At 47.0% G+C, this 23553-nt stretch overlaps 1 protein-coding gene across 1 annotated transcript in view; it reads right to left on the reverse strand.

Annotated features, from left to right (window-relative positions):
* CD81 (CD81 molecule) overlaps positions 1-22100 on the reverse strand; it is a 246284-nt gene extending 224184 nt beyond the window's left edge. The window contains exon 1 of the mRNA XM_086957706.1: positions 21874-22100. Within this exon, the coding sequence (XP_086813832.1) occupies positions 21874-21939 (66 nt within the window). The 5' untranslated portion in view covers positions 21940-22100. The remainder of the gene's footprint in view (positions 1-21873) is intronic.
* Positions 22101-23553: the final 1453 nt, after the last annotated feature.

The following is a 23553-nucleotide window of genomic DNA, read 5'->3' on the forward strand; positions in this document are numbered from 1 at the left end:
CGCGTCCCTCGTCCGTTTTGCCGACCGACTAGGAAAAGTCAAAGAGCGACAGTGCTTCTCCGACTTCTTATGCCAAGACTTACCCGACCCAGAGTGCGAAGACTTCAACAAATGGTGGTGGCTCCGCGACCAGTCCCTCGACCTCCCCCGCGGCATCGAACGGCGTGGAGCTGACTGCCGGTGCACCAAGCAGCTTTCAGGACCTCTCCCGCAAAGCCTTCGGCGCCATCGACCGGCAGTCGGAGCATGACTTGGGGTCGTGGTCGTGCTCTAGGCAAAAAAGACATCCGCTGTGCGGGTGAGTTACAGACATCTGATGACAGGAACCGCAAGGCTTCATGCCAGGCATCCTTCGTGCACCTTATGCGTCGAAGACTCGAACAAGAAGAAGTCGACAAAAAGTCAAAAAGTGACTGGCGGTACCACTCTTCCCAGATTTGCGATGGCTTGCACGGAAGAAAGAAAGAACTGACGTCAGCACGTGAGTGTGGCATCAAAGTAGCTACCGCAACATCATTCCAGCGACCACAACGCCAACGACGGACGCAGAGCCGACCGCTGCCACCGTCCAATGCACAGAAGTACTGCTGAGGAAAGACTTTCTGCATCTAGTGGACGCCTGGGGGTAATTCCGAGGTAAGGAATCTATAACTAACGTGTTTTTCCGATACAGGTACAATGCTTATTTATATTGCTTTCACTCTATCTGCTATCTATATTGACAGCTTAGTTACTTACACCCATTAACTGTACTGTTCCACTCTGTTAACTTTTAGCCATGTTTCACATCAGCGTGGCTAAAAGACATTAGCAAAGCCAACAGCTCATTCACCAAGGCAAAAACTGTCTCTGCCAGTGCTTGTTTAGCCAGACTGGATAACCCCTTTAAGCATCAAGTTCCTAGGAATACCCATGTTTTTATTTCGGCCTACTAAATGTACATTGTCTAATGCATTTGAGGGGAAAGCTGGAAACCTGAAAAGTGTAAAATCTGTTAAAAGTGAAGGGCTGCGTAGCTGAGGGAATATGCACTTCAATGCTTTGAGACACTGCTTTGATAGAGGCTGACCCAAGGTCAGTGAATGATCAGGCTGCTCTGGGACAGTGTGCACAGGCTGAGGAGACTTTGTTGCGCTTGTGATCAGCAGGGACACAGGACTGTTTTCCAACAGCGGTGGTGAGGAGGGAGTGGGAGTGTCTGATATCTGCTACCTATGTGTGCCCTGCGTTGCGGCGAGACACTGCACGTATTTATTTATTTAGTGTTTTCTATAGCACAAACATGACCCTGCATAGGGTGTCAGAGCGCTTTACAGGAGCATTTCAACAATCCGAAACGTACATATTACAAGACATTACTGGTTTACGACAATTACAATTCAGGAAAGTATATAAACATATATAGTAGTAAACAGATAGATTACCATAAAGCATCTAGAACTATAAAACCACACGAAAACTTATAAACAAGTCCAAATTTGGATAGTGAAATTTATCACATGACAGGTTAAAATACAGATGTTCAGCTATAAGGATTTAGGGGGAGAAATTCATATAAAACGATTTTGCTTCTTTTTTAGGTCTCACACCTAGCGACAGCACGAAAGAGCTGTCGCCAGCGAGACCTATAGCTGTTGACTCTGCTTTCAAGGGCCTTGAAAGGGAGATAAGAGATGGGCACGCGCAGGCCGGACCGGGGCACGCGCAGGCTGGACACCACGTACTGTTACGCACTGTGCCCATCTGTCTCCCATGCAAGCCTCATGCACTTCTCGCATGCAGTAACGGCCAACACACACAAACACGCAACCACCGCCCCATGCTTTCGTTTCGCAGTACACACACGATCGCACACACATGAGCGCACGCATACAGAGACACAAAAACACACACACCCCCGCCGCCACCACCCCCAGTACAGCTAAGCCCCACTCACCGCATCAGCGCCACTCCGGACTTTTGCAGCCTCCGCGGGGCTCTCCCTCAGGCATGGGAGCCCCGCGTCACCACTGCTCCTCTGCGCCAGCCACCCGTGGGCGCGGGCTTCCTGCAGAAGACGGAAGTCCCGCCCCACGACGGGCGTGATGCTCCCGAACTTCCAGTTTCAGGATGTGCACGCTCACGGCTCGTTTAATTCTGCAGTCAGGCTAAGCGTCGGCTGTGAGTAATCGGTGTGCTTTTAACATTTTAAATATGGCACAATGCACTTTGTTATGCCTTGTTCTCTGGCACTGCACCCTCTACATTATTATGTCTCTTCCATACGTTCATTTTTCCTCACCGTATGCTGCGTCTTCTTTAGGGCGAACCCGTACCCCATTCTCTATCAGGCACGTGGTCACTTACTGTATTCAGGGTGTATTTGCTGCTTTGGGATTTCCACTGCGGGAGCCTCTCCTCCTGCCGACTCTGAAGGGCTGTGATGTGGGGCAGAGGGGCAGGCTAGAGGGGCTTGTTTGATGTTAGTATCTCCCTTGTTCAGAGAAGATAACCTGTCTTTACAGCCCTGTGTGTAAGAGCGCTCCAGGGCGCAGGAACTTTCACCAAAAGAGTTGTGGAGGGGAAGCCCCATGGGGATTAGGACTCTTCATGGGGTTGCAGCGGGGCAACACACGGTCAATTTACTGCCCCCCAGAACCAAGACGTCTCTGTGGGCTACTCCAGCCCTTCTCCCCAAAGTGAAAGTAGAGGCAGGCTGAACCTGCCCGAACCGGTTAGTGACCTAGTCACCCTACAAGTCTGGCACGTAAAGTGTTTGGCAAGAGAAAAGAGGCGGGACTTGGCATGACCACACGCGAGCAAAATACCAACAGGACGTGTTTCTTTGTTTGAATCCCATTCTTAAGGAAACGTTGAATGAAGTGAAATGGGAAGCTCCCAGAGGCGCCACATATATTCATAAAGTAAGTTAAGAAATCTGTTATATTAATTTGCACCAGTGGAAACAAATGTGGTCAGTCGGATTTCCCCTCTGATCTGCCCACCCCTTCTTTCCCCAGAGCCAACGAAAAACAAGCATTTGCAATGCAATAGGTCTCGCATTTATGAGAGTTTGAGCTATTGACATTGCAAAGGACAATGCCTTTTATTTATGTTTTAAAAACAAAAACAGAAATAAAAGGCATTGTCATTTGCAAGGTCAATAGCTCAAACTTGTTTAATGTTGCGATGGATGGAATTGTTCTAAGGTTAGGGGGGAGGGCGTGCCAAATTCTTGGTGCTGCCCCTGAGAACGCTCATTTATAAGTTCTTTTCTTACAGAAACGAGACGGTTTCATTAGTAGTTCCGCTTAGCTCCTGGAGGATCGGGTCCCTCCCAAAAGCATGAGTTTGAGCAAGGTAGACTGGAGTTTTGTTGTATATTGCTTTATGAGTGATGCATGCCAGCTTGAAATGAATTTGTGTTTGAAAGGGTAGCCAGTTGAGAGCTTTCAGGTGAGGGGAGATATGGTCGAACTTTTTGGATACCGGTATAAGTCTTGTCGCCGCATTGTCATGCTTTCAATGGGGCTGTTTAGATCTTAGGGAGCCCTGCTAAAGTAGTGCAACCATATTCGCTCCTTGAAATGACCAGTGCCTGAACTACTGTTTTGAGGTCTGCTTTATTTATAAAAGGTTTTAGTTTTTGCAAGTAGCTTAAGTGGAACCTGGCGTTTTTTGCCATGGTGCTGACATGTTCGGGTTTTTGTCCAGAATGATACCCAGTGATTTAGTTGAATCAGCAATCTTCGGAGTGCACTTTAGAGCAGTGATGAGGTTGGACCATTCTGCTATCATTTTGCTTTTCTGGATGTAATCAGCAGGAATTCAGTTTTCTGTAGATTTAGCTTCAGATGGTTCTTGGTTAGCCATAGAAGGGTTCTCGTTAGCGCTAGGTTCATGGTCTTTATATCATTGGTCGAAGCAACCTTGATGTACAGCAGAGTGTCATCAGCATACATGTGGAAAGCAATGTTAGCTTTTTGTAGTATTTCGGTAAGAGGCTCTACGTATAGATTGAAAAGTGCCGGAGATCCTTGCGGAACTCCTATAGTATTGTTGGTTGCGCTTGAAAGGGTTTGGTTGACAATGACTTTGCAAACTATTCTCAAGAAAGGCGCTAAACCAGGTTAGCACAGTACCCTCAATTTCCATTGTGTTTTTCGATCAAGTATTCTCTTTTGCTGCAGAGGATAAGTGCGGCTGTAGCAGGGGGAGGGAGCTTGCAAGGGGTGAAGCGATAGCCCCACCAACAAATATACTCTCATGGTAGCAAGGGTACAGTAGTGGGCCCAGTACTCTCACATCTACTGGGTCTAGCTTCAAGACACAATGAAGCTACGGTCTGCACTCCCATGGAGTTAGTGTACCACTTCAGTCGAACACCTGCAATGCCACCCGTATTTTTTTCACTTTATACAAGTATATCGAAGAGCTTAAAAGCAAAAAACACAAACCTTCAAATCTGGCATCAGCAACAATCTGAGGGCTTTTTGGGGGGTGTGGGGTGGGGGGGGAAGAAGCGGGTATAAACTGAGAGGGCAAAGGGAAACATACCAGGATGGGGTGACTGGGAGGGCCAAAAAGCGGAATTGGGCCCTGAGGCCCAATATCATGAGATGGGTGAAGATAAAGACCTCAGCCAGGCGTGGCAGCGAACCGCCACCATCGTTGCAATCGCCCTGCCTAGCGAGTCCATGGTATCCAGTCCACACCGAATGGAATATCGTGCTGCGTCCCTTCCCTCCACGAGAGCCTGCGTTAGCTTTGCCTTGACCTCTGCCGCACACTGCGGCAGCACTTCCGCGCACTGCGGCAGCACTTCCGCAACCGTATCCCACAGGAATGCGGTCTGGGAAGTTGAGGCCTGGATCACCAGGCTCTATGGGGTGGGGTGAACGGACAGGAAACTGAGGTTGCCCGGAGCCGGGCATCTGGCCACATTCCGATCCACAGGGAGGCCTGTGGAGGGCTTGGACCAGGTGCCCAACAAAACGTTAGTGAGGGCCACATTGAACGGCAGGAGAGGCTCAGAGGTTTTGAGTACCTCAGTAAGGAGGTTAGTCCTCACAGCTGCGACTGGGAGCTCAAGAGCCAAGGCCTTGGCTGCCCGAGTCAACACCACGCGGTACGCAGCCCCCTCCTCGTAGCCACGGTAGGAGGGGAGACAAAACCAGTGTCGGGCGAAGTGTCCAGACCACTGGCTTCCCCAAGTTAGTCCGTCCAGTCCCGACTCAACTGGCACTGCAGTGCCAGAGGGTCCTCAGACCCCTCCCAATCCACCTTGTCCTCCATCTCCTGAAAGTCAGGAAGAAATGATGGAGCCGGATCGTCGTGAAGGGCTCACCTATCGGCGAAGACTGCGCCGGTCCGACGCCGCATCCGGACCAGGGACAGCACCAGGGGAAACACCCTTGGTGACGACGCTGGCGGAGGGGTCGTAAGGTCGATACAGAGCCAGGCCTGGATCCTGAGGAGTCCTGCGGCCCCGGGACCGAAGTCGCCGACGGGGCCGAAGCACCCAGCTTGGGCTCCCAGACAGGTCCGCGGGGTCCAAAGGCACCTCGACGGAGGAAAGCGCGACCTCATGGCCGTGAGGAAGGCACTGATTTCCTCCGGCGTCGCATTCAGCCCAGGGACTGGCGGGTGTGGAGCTGGACGCGGCACTTGCGGCTCCGGCAGAGAGGCGTGGGTGATGTCGCCCGAACCCCTGGCCTCGTTGAGCGTCAGAGGGGGGAGGAGTCAGAAGAGCGATGTCCCTTCTTACACTTCTTGTGCCTCAACTTACCGAAGGACTTTGAACCAGACGAGTGGTGTCGACTCGCCGAGCTGTGATGACTGTGGTCCGGCGACCAGTCCCTTGACCTACTCTTGGACCAGGACCTCGAGCGGCGCGGGCCGACTGCCGGATCAATAAAGGCACAGATGCTGGGGGTCGGTAAACGACATCAGTCGGCTACAGTCGTCACAGGGCTTGAACCCGGGCATCCCTACCGGCACCGGAGTCGATAAACTACTCTAGAAGATCCAAAACAGATCGAAAAAAGTTAGTCAAAAAGTGACTAAGGAGTACTGCTCTTCCCGGATCTGCGCTTGCTGGCTCAGAAAAAAATACGGAAGCCAGGGCGCGAGAGCGCCGTCCAAGTACTCAGATGTTATCCAGGCGACCAGGACGCGGAGCCGCAGATGACGCCTACTGACGCGCAGGGGTACTGCTACGCAAAACTTTCCGGCTCCAGTCTGACGCTTGGGTATATTCTAAGAAAAGGAATCTAACACTAACCTGTTTCTTTCGGATAATTCTTTTCTGGATTCACATGCTGTGCAATATTCCGCCATCTAGTGGTTGGGTACAGAATAGTCCTTGTTTGTTTATTAAGTTTACCAAATTAAACCATTACGCCAAATGGGGTGTCTATTCTGAATATGGAGCAGTCTATTGTGCAATTGGAAAAGGCGGGCAGGTATCTTTTTGGTAGGACCAACTTAACCGCATCGCTGCGGCGGCTTTTCCCGCTCTGTGCGGCAATTTACGAAAAGCCGCGTTACGTGACGAGCTCAGCTCGTCATCCGCACATGACTACCGTGGCGGATGACGAGCTGAGCTCCTCAGCAGCGAAGCGGTTAATAGAGAAGTAATCAGCGTAGTCCATAAAATGCCAGAGCACTAAAGAAAGTCATTTCAGAATTAAATACGAATAAATAAAAGGGGAGTTCACTTTACATTTAAAGGGCGGGGAGCAAACATTAGGAAGGATGGAGCCTTTTAGACAACACTGAGCCAACACTGAGCCAGAGTGTATACAGATACGTGATCACAACACACCGCGTGGTAAAAATAGGAGATAACATTCCACTGCTTTCAAAAGGTGACTTTACAGAAACTTAAGGCCTACATGATGCTTATTTCCACATAACCATAGAAAGAAACACCTTGTTTACGAGATGTCTGGCAGCTTAGCTTCTCATGTCCATTGGGATGCCAATTAAGATGATGTGCGGTGTAATAAGTGATCCCTCATTAAGAGTTGCAGAATTTGTAATTATGTAGCATCCCACATAATTGATGCTTTATTAATTTATTCGGAATACGCCTTACTCAGTACAAACATTAAAACGTTTGCATGAATTAAAATACAGGACGAGGGCTTGTAAAGGTTAAAAACGTTTGTGAAAGTGCTTGGTTTATGAAAAATGTGCTATCTTAGGACGTGGAGATCTGAGCGCAACAGTATTTACCTGTTGCAGTACGCCCGCATGAAAGTACCACAGGGCTCCTAACGAGCTTCACAGGAAATCAAACAGACCTGACAAAGTGTTTGAAGACACAGAATTGGTGAATTCCAATGAGTAAAAACTTCAAACAACTAAATTAACTTATTGAATTTAGCAGCCAAGCTCATGGGTTCATCGAGTTTGGTTGTTTACATGTATAACAAAGATTCAAAGATTTGCATTCACTGCAAAGTGGTGTTTACACAGATCTCGTGCACTGGTACAAACGAATTAGCAGACAGGGGTTCAAACATGCCTCAAGGGGGGGGGGGGGGGTTATTTGGAAACATCTTTACTTAAGACTTTGATATACGGCAAGGATCTTTTTTTTAATTATATTTTTATTGGCTTTTCATTTACAGGGTACGTACAAATGAAGACATGTAACATTTGTGGCGAATAGACTCTTATTCTTATAAAGAACATAAAAAAACGTAACGGCCGTTTTGTTTGTAGTTGTTGGGTGGTGGGTTACCAGTCCCTCTGGGCTAGTAGTTATCGTGACAGCTTTGCGACGGACTTGCCAAACCATAGTGGGATATCAACTAGATTTGTGTCACTTCCATTTGAGCCAAGTATCAAGGCCCCAATGAAGTATTGGACCTTCTCAGTAGCGCTTTTAAGACAACCCTTAGTAGGGTCATTGAATGCAGACTCGCAACTTAAGACAACTTTTAGCAAATAAAATACGTGCAATTCTATGCCAACACTCAACACTATGCAAACGTTTTTTTTCTTCTCTTTGTACATGAACAGAGGATCACCAAGCACAGATGTGATGAGAGCGGACACTTCACATGCTTTAAGTAGTTTCCATAAAAACAGGCAAACTAGGTTTTTTGGGCAGTGTCACAGATGATTCAACTGCTAACCCCAACCCCCGCTTCACCGACCCCCCTAGGATTTTCCATGGTAAACTTTACTTTTAAAAGAAACACACGGGTGGAAAAAGCAGTCGAAAGTGCAGATAGGTTCGGAGGCTGTTGACGCCGTACGCTCTGCAAAAATGTTACAGGGTGATTATAGGCATTGCTGTGCAGGGGTGGAGTTACAGACTTTGGTAACATCACACGAGGGACTGAGGCTCACAGAATAGGAAACACTGCATGATCACGCCTACATCGCAGTGGTGAGACAACACGCCTGTCAGAAGCCTACACCCCCTTAAAGACACCCAGAACAATGCACTATATAACCGTTATCACCTCTTCAGTACCGAAGAACCACCAGTACAAAATCCCCCAGGGGAATCCCCAAACTTTCCAACGCCTTCCGTGGCACCAATCAATTTAAAAACACAAGTCTCTCCAAACAACCCTCCATAAAGCAATACAACACCACCTTTACCAAGAGAATACTCGTCATTATCTCCTCAACTGCCCAACACAGCCAGGCCCCTAACATTCAAAGAGCAAAGAACCATGTTTTTGCATTGGTCACCCAGAGAGGGATGGGTATGCCCGGACGTGGGTCCCGTGCTCTCAGTGGCACTGGAGTCGAGCTATCCTGGCTGATTAGGGTTGAAAGCCCAAAACCAGTCCTAGAATGCCGGTTTCCAGTCCAGTGATGACCTGGCAGTTCGGGCTGGGCCGTTCCCACTGGGCGCAGGGTCAGGATTGATTTGCATATGGCTGGGTCCAAACTGGCATGGTATGGTATGGTATGGTGAGCGGAAAAAAAACTATGGATTGAGGCCCAGATCTCTGTACTGGTGTGAATGTTTGACATTGTTCTGCATTCTGTCCATCAATTGTTCTTTTTGTAATCAATTTAGAAACACGTCTCTCCAAACAACCTTCTATAATGCAATACAACAGCACCTTTTCCAAGAGAATATTCGTAATTATCTCCTTAACTCAGCAACACAGCCAGGCAGCTAACATTCAAAGAGCAAAGAACCATGAGCAGGGACGGATTTTCAAGGGCGTGATATCAGCTCGATATGTAGGTCCCTTCCAGTCTCTGAACTGATGGTCGCTGTACAAACATGCTGGCTGCAGGTCAACGATGGGCAGCATATGAATGGCCATGTAAAAGTCACAACAACGCGTGATGTAGAGGAATAAAAAACAGAACGATGGATACACAAGAAGTGCAAATAGATGTGCAGAACGCGCCGGTCAGACTAAGGGGCGGGGATCTAGTGACAGTTTTATTGTTTTGTTCTTTGCTTAATTTGTAACAGCACCCCAAATATATGTCGACTCAAAAGCAATTGTATTCGCGAGTGATTCTTTTCTGATTTAAAAAAAAAATGAATAAATGATACGAGAAATGTTCTTCTCCATTGAGCCAAATCCCATTGCACGCATAGCTCAGATAATGGTTATCCACTGGTTAGGCAGCCAGCTGCACTGACAAGCCAGACCTAAAAATAGCAGAACGTGTCCACCTACTCCAAATCTTCTCAGTGCGAAAATTTATCAGCAGAAAGCATTCTAACCCAACCAGACACAAAACATCCCCCAAAGGCCAACTAAACACAGACACTCATTTGGAGTTTGAGCTGCTTGCTGCCCTTCCCACCTAGCCCATCATCAAACTACCTCCAACATTATCAACTAAACATCACTGAGAAAAAAAATGGAAATACCCTCCAGAAACACCATGATCATCGCCCACAGTATAGCACATTCTTCAAACGTCACCCACAAAAATGCAAGTTCACCTAATTCCATATAAATCAGCCATCCATTCAACAACTTGCAAGACACTTCAGCCAATTAGCACTTATGAACATGGCAAGACGAACATATCGCTAAAACTACCAGAGTAATGCAACTCCCTCACCTACAAAAATACAAAGCATTCACACAAATCTGCCACCTACAAAGCATCCACAATGTCATTCCAACAACTGTCCCATGCCCCAACAGCTAAAGCAGGACACCACAGCCAACACTACACGAAAAATATATTTCGACCAATGGCAACATAACACTACCCAGAACGTGATAACAGGCCTCCTCTAAAGTCACATAACCGACCTCTAGTACAATAACATAGCTTCAATAATAGCTCCCAACATCACCCAGAGTAATGTTTAATCACAGCCACCTTACTTAATCCAGAATTTAAACACCTACATGACCCATAATACAACACCACAATTACCAGCAGCCTCGTCGTGCTCACAAACGATGTGGTACCAGAAGGTTTTTGAAAATATTGGCTTACAAAAATATTTCACCAATGGAGATAAAAGGAATCTACACCTAATGGGGTGATATTTAGGTAGGAATAGTTATGTCAGATGATATTTCTGATTACGATATACTGGCATATAACCCCTTCCCAAACATGCCACAACAAACCAGCCAGCAAACACCCCAAAACAAGGTCACAACAAGACCAAGTTCTGCCCGACAACTACGGTTGTTTTAAGTTTCCCCCGCGTCATTTAAAGCTTGGGTACGTTTACAAAGAACAAGAACTGAGGCATTTCCACCATTGTAGTAATTGAACTCTACTGGCAAAATCGAAAACATGCGTGAAATCCACTTCTCCGAGTGTGTAGGGTGGTCACTACAGGCCCATAGTTATCCCTCATGACAACCTCTCTATCCCGATGTAAGTTAATCAAGTATACGATTGAGACCCTCCCGCCATATTAAGTGTTAGGATAGCATGGTTTCCTTGGTAACTGGCAACAGGAAAACCTCGAATTTATTCCAATTGTCACTCCAGAGGATACCCCAAAGTTGATGATTTCCCACAATATAGGGGTAAGACTGTCTTCTGAATGTTTCATAAATAGCATTATATCTCCTTGGACACAGCCACAATGAAGTGTATAGGAGTACGTCAGACCCCTGTGTGCCTAATGCAGTTGTACCTTACATGCCAAAGGTTCCATGACAACAGCAGAGAGGAGCGATGAAAGGAGATATCCCTGCCTTGTGCCAATCATTGGAGTTACTGGTTTGGACAGGATCAGATGGTTAAGCCGGGATATCACAGCTGTAACTAACAGCGTGTCCATACATAGTATCCAGAACCTAATCCCCTTTTCTTTAATTTAGTGCAGGGATGGTCATGTCGCTGCATCCAAGAAGGCCTCAACTGAGGAAATCTCTGGATACATTTCATGCATCAGCACAAATACCAAGTGCTGGAACTTGCAGGGATAAAATCTGTTTGGTTCGGAAGTACCAAGCTGTAAATCACTCTCGTTGACCTATTGGCAATAATCCTTGCAAGTATTTAACTACTGTTATTTTAAAAAGTTACAAGGGACAGTAGGATGCAGTATATTGTGGGTAATGATATAGCTTAAATCCGTGTTAGCAGTACACTGACATGACCCAGAACCTCAATATTTACGTCTGAGACGCAGACTGAGGAGATCACTATATGCCTTATAAAATTCTGACACAAGCAGCTCTACAAGTGGCCAACCTGGAGATAGCCTCAGAGTTGCTCATTTAGTGGCACTCATTCAACCAGACCATAGATCGATCTCAAATTATCTTTAAAATATTCAGTCATTTTCGTTGGGTGTGCGAAGTCGGACAGTTTACAAATGCAGATATTTTCAGGTCTGGCCTAGAGACAGCCTTAAGTGTTTCACCATCCTCATTTAATGACGACAGAAAAGTACATGCATGGAGAACCTTAAGTTGAGCCCTCATCGCTCACTGGTCTGCTGAACTCTCATGCACATTTTGATTACACAGCATACAGTATGTGGCAGTGGGTCAGTCCACTTCATCGACTTGGTCACTTCCACTGTGAATGACTGCATTCGGTTTGATCACAAATGCATAACCACTTGAAAAGTACACTTCAGTGCTATATGGTGCACCAATTAGTTTAACGCCCCAAAACGTCTTCACATTCTTTATCCTTTCTTTTTTAGTAACCTTTGTGTTTAAACCAAGTCTTCAAATCACTATTATATAATGCCAATTGAGGCCAGGAAAAGTCATCTGACTTATGGTGCATTATAACTAAAAAAAATTAAAAAAAATAAAAAAGGGGGGTTCTATTCTTGATAAAAGAATACTTGGCCGCTAGAAAGCGCCAGTACTGTTCTATTAACCGCTTAGCAGCAGCCGTAATTTTTCCCCAGTGCGGAAAAATCCCACGTGTGAGCGGTTCGGATGGCCCTAGGCCGTCCTCCGCACACACCCGCGGCACGGAAGAGGTTATAACGGGATTTAAATTTCATTTTTTTTGCAAGCATGCGGGCCCACGTCAGTGATGATATTTATTTTTCTCAGTTTTTATTTTATGGCCTATGCTTGTAGCCTCCCCCCACCAAAAAAACACAAACAATTTGCAATGCAATAGGTCTCGTATTCACACACATTTCAGCTATTGGCATTGCTAATGACAATGCTTTTATTTAGGTTTTAAAAACATAAATAAAAAGGCATTGTCATTTACAATGCCAATACCTTAAACTCTCGCAAGTGCGAGACCAATTGCATTCCAAATGCTGGTTTGTAAAAATGCCCTTTGCTGCGCCGCGCTTTAACTTTAGTCAGACCTTCCTTGCATTGGCCCCCAGAATTAAAAGGTCTAGATCTGGAGGCAGGACATTCTCTTACAATGCTGCCAGGGCCTGGAATGCCCTTCCTCTGCATCTAAGAGCCAACCCCAACCTCACGGCCTTTCGTAAACAGCTGAAAACTTTATTTCATCCAGTCTAACTAATCTCCTTCCTCTCCCCTCCTGAGCCACTGGGCGGATTTACGGTATTTCTAGCGCTTGGACGCCTCCGGGCAGCAATTTGCGCTCTACAAATGCACATCCTATCCCTATCCTATCCTAATCTCGACCACACCCTTTTCTTTACACAACCTGTGTCAAACCAAAGGTGCGAGGCCGCCATTAAAGTGAAAGAACGGTATGAGGTGCTTTTACAAAAAAAAAAACACAAAAAAAAAACACACATTGGTTTACGTTGACAAGCAAATGTTTTGTGGGGGTTAAAGCGCCCCTTGCCTTGTTTTTGCTTTAGTGTCGACCACGCCCCTTTCTTTAAGACGCAGCTCGTCTAAAGATTGGTGCATCTGCCATTAAGGTAAACACAATGTATATGGGGTGCTTTTAAAAACAAAAAGCATTTGTTAGGCAGTATAGTGCGTGCAGAAGTGCTGTGCAAGGATCATTTTTGAAAGAAAGCACAGCGTTCATGATTAGGTGCTGAGCGGTCAAGAAAACAGGGTGGCTTAAGGAGAACCGGTCATGCTTGTAAAAACCGCTAGATTAAAGACAGTAAAGAAAATAGTGCCCAGACTGTAGCTAAAGCAGATGTGTAACAACTTCAGTAAAAAGTACAGTCCACATAGGAGGTTACAAATGCAGACAAGGCATTACTAACAAGCCTATTAAATTATCAGAAGTAACAATCAGAAAGGACTGTAGCAGGAGCCAATTGAAAAGATGGGCGGAGCTTCAAGTCCATACCTGAATGCAGCATGCCTCGCAGAGCAGTGCATGTGCTGTCCAGGCTCGACCTGAAGACCGCCCCTACCGACGGTCACTATTTTTTTACCCTATTGGTTGCTTTGCAATGCTCTGTACCCCTTGGCCTCAGATGTAAACAGTTTCAGCTGCCAGGAAGGGCAGATGTAGAGGTGTATAGATGATCACTCCTTCTCCTGCTTCGATACCCTTCTACTCCACCCCAACCACCATTCCCAGTCCTTTGACGCACCCTCATGTCCCCCTGCACCTGAATATTTCCACTGTCCTCCTTTCCCGCACTGTTTTTGGCTGTGAACACTGTTCCACCAATGTTCACGTACCATTCACAAAAAGTCAAACAATCTACTTCACAATGCCTACAATACAAATTCACCCCACAATGCCAAAACAGCAGTTGTCAACGAATTCCACCACCATCACCTAGAACGCCTAGAGTGCCACAAGCGGCCAAAGACATCCTTGCACCTGGAACAGGATCCTACTATCAGAAAGAGCTAAACCAAACAGTCTACTTCACAAAGCCTACAATACCAATTCACCACACAATGCCAAAACAGTGTTGTCAACAAATTACAAGCAGTGCAGTACTGCTGCCAACAGTGCTCAGTCCACCAGTGGAGAGGACTGATAATACCGTTAGAAATTAATTCTTCCCACCTCCCCCTAGAACGCCTCCAATGCCATACAAGTGGCCAAAGACATCTTGTACCTAGAACGGCAGGATCCTACTATCAGAAAGAGCAAACCTCAAACCACCAATGTTACACTACATTCAAGAACCAACAATACACCCTGAAATAGTCAATAGCTCCAGCAATAAGGTTACACTCACTCAGTGCGACATCCCAGAGACGATGCTCAAACCACGCCTTAAACTGAGCTACAGCAACTTTTCAACACTACTTCTAATAGGCACAACACACCCACAGCCGACAAAACTCGCACCTTATTGTCAAAGGAGCAATATTGTAAACCAGGCCACAAAGCCGTGCTAACCAATCTACAGTGCTCAATCCACATTCAACTGGGACCTCACACTTCTGTGCCATATCAAACCCTCCCAACAAGTTCTAAACAACCATTTGCAATGCAATAGGTATCGCATTTGCAAGACTGAGTTATTGGCATTGTAAATGACAATGCCTTTTATTAAATATGCTTTTTGAAAAACGTTATTTACAATAGTAATACCTCAAACTCTCACAAACGTGAGACCTTTGTGGCATTCACGCTTTAGCTGTAAACATCGTAAGCTAAAGCACCCATTCCGTGATTGATTAAAAAGTAAATAAATAGAATGTTTCTATTACCTTTTTTTTTTTAGCAATTGCGGCACCGCGCTTTAGCCTACGATGTTGACAGCCAACGCGCGAGTGCCGCAATTTTAACAAAATTGAGTAAATATAAGAAAAATGGCAGCTGCACCTTTTTTTCCTTCTATTTGTTAACTTTTGTTACAATGGTGGAACCCGCACTTAGGCTTTGAACATGTTAACCCTTTCGCTCCCACGGCTATTCCGACGCAGCGCTAACAGGGCGGGGCGGCGGCCGCATGCTGGTGACAGAACCGCTCCGTTACCAGCCGCGGTTGATATGTGCTCGTGACGGTTCCGTCATGGCCCGCCCCGCTCAATAGAACGCGCCGCGCAGGCACAAAATCAGCGCCGCGCAGGCGTGGCGACCGGGCCATGACGGAACCGCTCCGTCATCAGCACAGCCCAAACGCAGCCGATGACGGAGCGGTTCCGTCATCAGCATGGAACGTGTTAAGCTAAAGCGTGGGTGCCTCAATTGCTTGCAAAGTAAAGAAACTGAAAAAAAAAATGCAACTTCTTTCCTTTATTTCTTTGCTTTTAAAGTAATCACAGCACCCGAGTTTTAGCTTCAACAGTTTAAAGTGAAGGTGATGACAAAAAGCAGACTCGGTTTTTCATTAATTTATTTAAACATTAGCAGCAGGCTCGTCCTAAGCAGAAGCACTGGGAGGGCAGAGTGATAAAAAAAACAAGCATTTACAATGCAATAGGTCTCGCATTATTAAAGTTTGAGCTATTGGCATTGTAAATGACAATGCCTTTTATTCATTTGTTTTTAAAACCTGCAATCGGTGCATAAACACGCACTTTGAACATATAGTCCTTCCTTAAGATGAGCAAGGCTGGCAGTAAAAGAGACTGCCAGCCTTGCTTCTCATAAGCATGGACTAGAAGTACAAAGTGCTTGTTTACGCACCAATGCAAATGAATAAAAGGCATTGTCATTTACAATGCCATTAGCTCAAACTTTAATAATGCAAGACCTATTGCATTGCTCTAACCATAAGGCTACATCCTCTCCCCTTGAAAATCGAAAAGTTTGCACCTTAACCTGCTTTGCTTACTGTACAGAACCAGAATGACAGTGGTTTACCAACGTCCACTAGGCCACAAGAATTTACGCGTATGAAAATCTTGGGGAAAAAACAAACATTTTCACAACAAATATCTCAGGCCTACTGCCTTTAACATAACTTTACATAAACAGATCCGGCACACAGCCAAGATCACTGGCTTGAGACCATAAGCAACAATGTCCTGCTACTCAAGGCAACCAACATGTATGTGGGTGACGCCTAAGCCCCTTTCAACAGTTGTTATGAAATCTGTTCTTTACGTTGACTACAAAAGGTCACTCGACAGCTGCATTAGGAGCAAGAGCTAAAAAGTTTTGAAACTGCGATGAAAAAGTATATTGCAATGTGGTAAATAATGACCTGGTGGGGCACAGAGGGGGTGGAGAAAGGAAGAACTCAGTGCAAGGGCCGATACTTAAGTTTGTAGGAGGGAGCGAGAAAACGAGAGCAAGAAATACAGAAGGAAAAACATAAAGAACTAGTTTTAAATGCGTGCATGCTGTTTGCGAGGAGCAAATTTAAAATACAAAACACGTGTGCAATGTTATCAAGTGGATTCTTAACGTAAAAACAGTGTTCAGTAAGTGTCAAATACTGACCAAAGACAAATACTGCAGCTTTCACATAGGACATGCAAAAGAATTGTCAATGGCAACGGGCGCCGACTAGCAGGAAATGCAGCAGGAGGTGGTGCGGGACAGCACGCAGCGTCCCAAAAAAATAAATAAATAAATACCGCCTTCGGGTAAAGTCCGCGCTATATAAAAATGCATAAATAACTAACTAAATACATACCGCAATCACCGCCGTCACTCTGCCGGCCTGCGACCAGGAAGTCAGGCAGGCCGGCGCGACAACAGGAAACAGGAAGTAGGGGGGCGGGAGCCTACCCCGCCTCTCACGGAAGAGCCGCGATTGGACAGAGCCGCCGTGTTTGGAGCACCGGAGCAGGCAGGAGCCTACCCTGCGCCCCGGTGCCGAAGGAGGGAAGAAGAGTCCTGCTGCCGGGCCCTGCAGCTGAGGAGAGCCGCCGCACGAAGGAAGCCGGTGAGTGCGTTGCCGAACGGGGGAGCGGCGAGGGGGGCGGGGGAAAAGCATGTGCGCGCGCGCGAGTGCGGGCGGGCGGGCTTTGTATGTGTGTGTGTGTGTGTGTGACTGTGGGGGAGGGGTGTGTGTGTGTGAGCGAGTGTCTGTGTGCCTGTATGTGTGTGCCTGCGTGTGCATGCGCTCGCCTGTGTGTGCGTGCGTGCGTGCATGCAGAGGGGTGGGGGCTGCCTGCCTGCGTCTGTAAAAGCAAGGGCTGTGAGTTACTCTGCGCATGCGCAGGGGCAAGCCTGTTCATTCCAAGCCAGCCTCAGCCAGCCTCGGGAAAAACGAAAGTAATAAAAAAGCGAAACTGACACTGCCACTGCAGACAATGCTGCGAGCTCCCGAGGTGTAATCCGAGACTGAAAAAGCTCGTAACACTTTGGTGTCCACTCTCCTAAATACTGATCACAATAGTTGTCGAGCTGACAGCATTCATGCTTCGCATGAATGCTAACGTCAGCTCGACCTAAAAAGATCAAATGGACGTCATGCGACAACATCATCATGGGGGTGCAGTGACAAAGCCTGGTGGTGGCTGTGCATATTAAACTAAATCAATCAAGCGATCAAGCCGGCACCCTTGCAGGAAGGCACTGCGTGCCTGCAATAGGGGACAATTATTAAAGAATTTCGTGCTCACAGACTGCAGATAAAACAGACTAACACCACAAGTAAAGTTCAGCCCTCATGGGAGGTTACAACTGCAAACACAAGGAGATGATGGACGGGGCGCTGAAACTTTTCATACACTCACCCCCAGACACAGATCTGGGTTGAACCCATCATTGTTCTTTAACTGTGCGACCCCAGTTCAGACCTAGCCATATGCAAATCAGTCTTGACCCTGTGCCTCATGGGAGCAGTCAAGCTTAACTGCCATGCCAAATCTTCCCTGGCCCAGAGACAAGCATACTGGGGCCAGTTTCGGGGTATCAACCTTAAATCAGCCAGGCTAGCTTGAATCCAGTGGCCAAGTGAGCAAGGGACCCATGTCTGGGAACAGTCCAAACCGAACTGCCAAGCCAGGTTTTCCCTGGACTGGAAGCAAGCATCCTGGGACCAAATCCCCCAAAACCAGCCCCAGGATGCTATACTCCGGTCCAGGGAAGACGTGGCTTGGCAGTTCGGTCTGGACTGTTCCCATGAGGCACATGGTCAAGACTGATTGCATATGGCCATGTCAGAACTGGGGTGGCGTGGTGAGCAAAATAAAGATGGATTAAAGCCAGATCTGGGGGTGAATGTTTTGCCAATGTGCAACATGCCGTCCAACAACCTGTGTGTTTTGCTGTTCGCCCTATGTGGGAAGGGTATGCCCAGACGTGGGTCCCATGCTCACTACGCCACTGGAGTCAAGCTATCCTGGCTGATGATGGCTGATAGCCAGAAACCGGTCCTAGGATGCTTGATTCCGGTCCAGGAAGATGTGGCTTGGCAGTTCGGTCTGGACTGTTCCCATGAGGCACAGGGTCAAGACTGATTTGCATATGGCCATGTCTGAACTAGGGTGGCTTGGTGAGCAAAATAACGATGTAATAAACCCAGGATCTGTGACTCAGGGTGAATGTTCTGCCATTATGCAACATTTCGCCCATCATCTTGTGCGTTTACCTAAAGCTAGCTGCCAGCGCAGAGGAAATGCAGGGCTGCACCATATTGTAGTAAATATGGTCCAGCCATGCTTTTCCAAAGTGATAAGGCACGTTGCTAGCTTTTGTGGCTTAACGACACGGTTCACCACTTTATTGCAATTATGCCTCAGCGTGCTTTAATAGATTTTATTGTTTTCCTCCACACCTAAACAGGTTCTTACTAATGCCCTACCAGGGACACAATATCACTGCAACTGAGTCCAGGAGCTAAAACACACCCTGGTCTGTGCTTACTATACTGACACCACCCAACAACTGCCCATCATTGGCAGGAAACCTCCAGAAGCACTTCCACCGTCTCCCCAGAAAGGCAAAACTCGCCTTAAGTTCTCATCCAAACATCAGCAGAATACAGACCCCACCCGTTGCCCAACAACTCGCTCAGAGAGTACCCACACATCACCACATTCTTGGTGGATTCCAGCACCATAAACACACCGCACCAGTAGCTCAAAACTTTCCACACTACTACCTCCCACAAGAAACGGCTGAATAAAGGGAACAAGTGTAATTTCTTAACTATTCATTCGCGCTGCTAACTTAACCCGTGAAACAACCTCCAAGCAGGAAGAAAAAAAATACAAATAGAAAATGAAAATATTCTACACAAAAACAAGAGTAACAAGAGTGGGTAAAGCAAGTGTAAGGCTGGAGACATTGCCACTTCTGATTAGCAGTAGGTTTACGAACCAGCACTCATGTTACATTACCGATGCCTCTAGATAAACACTACCAGACACAAAAATGGTTTGGTACTGGCCTGATCTGTGTGCCATGCAGTTTCCCTGTCGCACAAGCTGCCGGGGGTAATCTACCACGTCTGCGTAAATGTTAACTGTCAAGACAGAGGAACCAGCTTACTTCTGACGAAGTGCACACGTCTGCCCCTCCTACACATGCACTCGGCTCAATGATGGATAAGAGGGAGGGGCAACCTGGTCTAGATGTCACACAGCAAGTGATCGCTTGTTTATTGCCTGTGCTATTTCTATAAGGGTGTTTCAAAGTGCTAAAGATGGGTGGGGAGGTGAAGGGTGCATGGTGTTTCAAGCTGCTTGCATAGCACTCGGTCAAAACTACAGGCGAATCGAAGCGCTGAGGGGGAATGGAAGAAGTCGACTTTAATTGGTGAAAAAATTGGTATGGTTCTATGGCCGTTTCGAAGTGCTGCGAGGTCGGAAGGAAAGCGGGGCAGCCAAGGGTGTGGGAATGCAGAGGAAGTCGAATAATCAGTCTTCACTCACTTCATTGCTATTGCATACAATGTACACATTGTTTCATTAAAGAAAAAAACTCAGTACAAAAGTGCATAGACAATATACATATAAAAACTAATCGCTTGCCTTAAGGTGTCAATCGAAGGCCAAGAATATTTTTCTTTTAAAAATTCTTCAATCCTGGCATTCGCCCAGATACCCCTGGATTATTTAAGCGTGCAATGTTAAAATGATTGTCGAAAACCCGAGCAGGACCCCTTGTAGGTCGGTCGCTACCTGGACTTTAAGTTTTACGGTAATTGAGGTGACGGTCTTGCCCCAGAAAGTATGAAGCTTAAGAACAGCGGAAAATAGGGCCCGCCCCTGTGGAAGCCCACATCGAAAGCATAGCGCCGATGTTGCTGGAAACATTCGATGCAAGTGGTATAATAAATTCCAGTTGGATTAAAACAAAAAAAACATTTTTTAAGTTCGCTCATCGGGCAGCTTTATGGGCCATAAAATTAATAACAATCCCCATAAGCGAAAACTATTTTGGAGCCGGTGCTGCAGCTTCATGCAAATAAAGATAAAGTACGGGTACCAGTTGCCCAATCCTATAAACTGAAGTCGACTAAAGTTATCACGTTGCCGGTTGGACGCATTAGCGGTCCTTTCCCTCTTTTTGAACGCGGGCTCACGTTTCACCTGCTCCCCGCCTCTACCCAAGCCTGAGATCGAATACACGACACTGGGTTAAAAAGCAAGGCATTGTTGCTTCACCTCACGTGCACCTGGTTGTATCCTACCTGCCCCAGGCAACAACACGGCCTTCGAAGCCAAATAGCGATTTGCAAGGAAATTAAACTCAATCAACATACACAAACGCTTCCTGCATAACAAGGGACAGTTGGTCCGTGGAGAGATCGGTTCTCGTTCCACCTTAACCCCATTTAAGGTTTGTTATTTTCATTCCCGGTTCCCCCTCCGCGCATAAATGAATGGTTTACTCCGCCTCGCGCTGGGAGCGGTAAGGTTCATAGGCGCCGGATTCCGTTTCCCAATGGACTGGAGCACCCACACTGTTAGGGAGTGGGCGTTGTTGGCGCGGAAGCACTAGTGAGGTGACTGGGAAATCTGAATTAATGCCACCGCCATGCGGGTGGTCCCTGGGACACCAAGTGGAAATTATATTCAGAGAGGCTCGCGGCGGTTTATGCTTTAACGAATTATTTAAAGGCGATGGGTGCTTTTCAGTGGAATGTTTACTAGAATCACGTCATGTTCCGGTCACTGGGGCTGGCTAGTAATCCCCGTTAAGACCCGCAGAGGACGCAACGCCACAAGATCCTCTGTGGCCATTTTCTTCACAGCAGAAAACGGTGATGTTTGTGCGGGGTCCGGGGAAGGGCCTAAGGTCCAACAGCTGGTTCCAATCTTCGCAAGAAGGATGGGGAGCTTGAAGGAGCCAATTACCGACTTTCTCACCCCACCCCCATGCCTGCCAGAATTGGTTCTGGGGTTCCACCCGCGCGAGCATGCACTGACCCTTTTAAAACAAGTGAGGCTGTCACAGAAGACAGCATCCCTCTTCTGTGAGCAAGTGCACACCACGAGTGAACGCCCCCCTACATTTAATAAAGTTGAGGTGTTTGGGGGGCGGGGGGAGATTGTTCTTTTAAGCGTTACAGATTTCGCCAGCACAATGAGGGAACTCTCGCTGTTGCAGGGTGGGGCCCGCCGACCCCACACTGAGCGAGGGCTGCACTGAATAAGAAATGCACGAGGATAAACGTGTTCTAGCAGCTGTAGCACACGCAGTAGGCACCGTCCCAAAATAGAAAAAAAAACTAACCCAGAAGATGAAATTGAAGACAAACAGCATGTATTTGATGCACTTGGTGCAGCCCTCGACTCCCATGGCGACGGTGGTACAGGTGGTGGCGGCAGGGGTCCTGGTGTTCCGTTAGGTGGTGAGAGTCGTGATGCGAAAAGCTCTCGGCTCTGTTCCTCCGCTACCGCTACGGTAATGAGTACTCTTCAGTTCCCTCCTCCTTCCCCGCCCCTCTTTCCTCCCCTCCCCCCTTCAGTGCCCCACCCCCATTCCCTCACTCAGGCCCTCCCACAGACCCAGTCACAAGGTTCCCCCCTACAGGGGACCTCCCACCCCATCTCCCCCTCCCATCCGAAGCCTAACAACAAGGCTTGGGCGCCAAACATTAAAGGGGCCAATGAGATGCACAGACGCGCGTGCAGATTCTGATACCGACACCAAGAAGAACACAACGCACACTGGCACGCACAAGTACCCAACACGCCAAAGACAACTTGCGCTGAACACACCACTGCTATAAGGACATCACGTGCTAAGAGAGCAGCACAGATTCATAGCTGCCATAGCTTATGTGTGACATTACCGTTATGTGTGACGTTTCATACTTTATGTGTGACACTATATGTGAAACTTCATTGTGTTTAAAACCATGGAAAAATACTTATAAAGATAAATATCAGAAATTACCACAATTGGTGCTGTATGAAGCTTGGAGGTAAGTGCTAATTTTTGCTGAAATGTACTTGCACTGAGGTAGTGCTGCATGGCTGTCAAGGGTTCTGCTTGGTCATGTGTAACATTTCCAGTTTTTCAGTGCAGTCGTGTAACATTTCTATGTCATAGTAGTGACTGATTATTGTGAGATAAACTAAGTCGTAATATCGGTGTAAAATACAGTAAAGGGGCATCAGAGACCCCCCCTTATAGAAATATTTGAAATATGTGCAAGTGAGTGCCTACCCATTCCAACAGATGCAATAGGACAGTAGGTAACGTCCTCTATCTGTGTATGTATTTGCTTATGCATGTGGAGCACGTTTTGATGTTTCTGCAATAAAGTATTAGTTGTATGGAGAGGAAACACCTTCACACTCAAATTTGCACTCATCTGCAGGTCCAAGAATCCCACATGTTAAAATGGACTGTCTACACATACTAAGTACATGTCTGAAGCAACCAAGACCCGCATGTGCTGTGAAGTCCTCACTGAGAGGCAGCTAAAGCAGCTATATATGTCCTCTGTACAGTGCAGTCAAGCCCTGGCTCCAATTACTGTGAGTGGAGACCCTCACAGGTGAGTAGCGCGCTTACAATTCCCTGATTGATTGATTGAGAGAGCTGGCAGCACTTAGACATTGTGATACACTCATACTGACAGCCGGGCGCGGCCAGAGGTATTAAATAAAGGTGGGATAACCGCTCGAGGTTAGACCACGTTTGCATCTGGTGCTGAGTAATGCGTCGCGCAAGAACCACACTCCACGCTGTTACTTGAAGCGTAAAAGGCCATTTTATTAGGACAAGGTTGCACTCCTTTAGACTTTATTACATAGTACATACATGCAATAAATATACTTTCCCCACCCCATACCGACTCATTCTCCATTCCTCCTTCTCAAAACCATCTCACCTGTTTGACTCTTCCCCATTCACTCAGTGACCTCCTTCCTCTCCCAATTCTCACCTTCACTTGCCCTCCGA

Source organism: Lissotriton vulgaris, chromosome 2_1, assembly GCF_964263255.1.
Source record: "Lissotriton vulgaris chromosome 2_1, aLisVul1.2, whole genome shotgun sequence".
NCBI lineage: Eukaryota > Metazoa > Chordata > Amphibia > Caudata > Salamandridae > Lissotriton > Lissotriton vulgaris.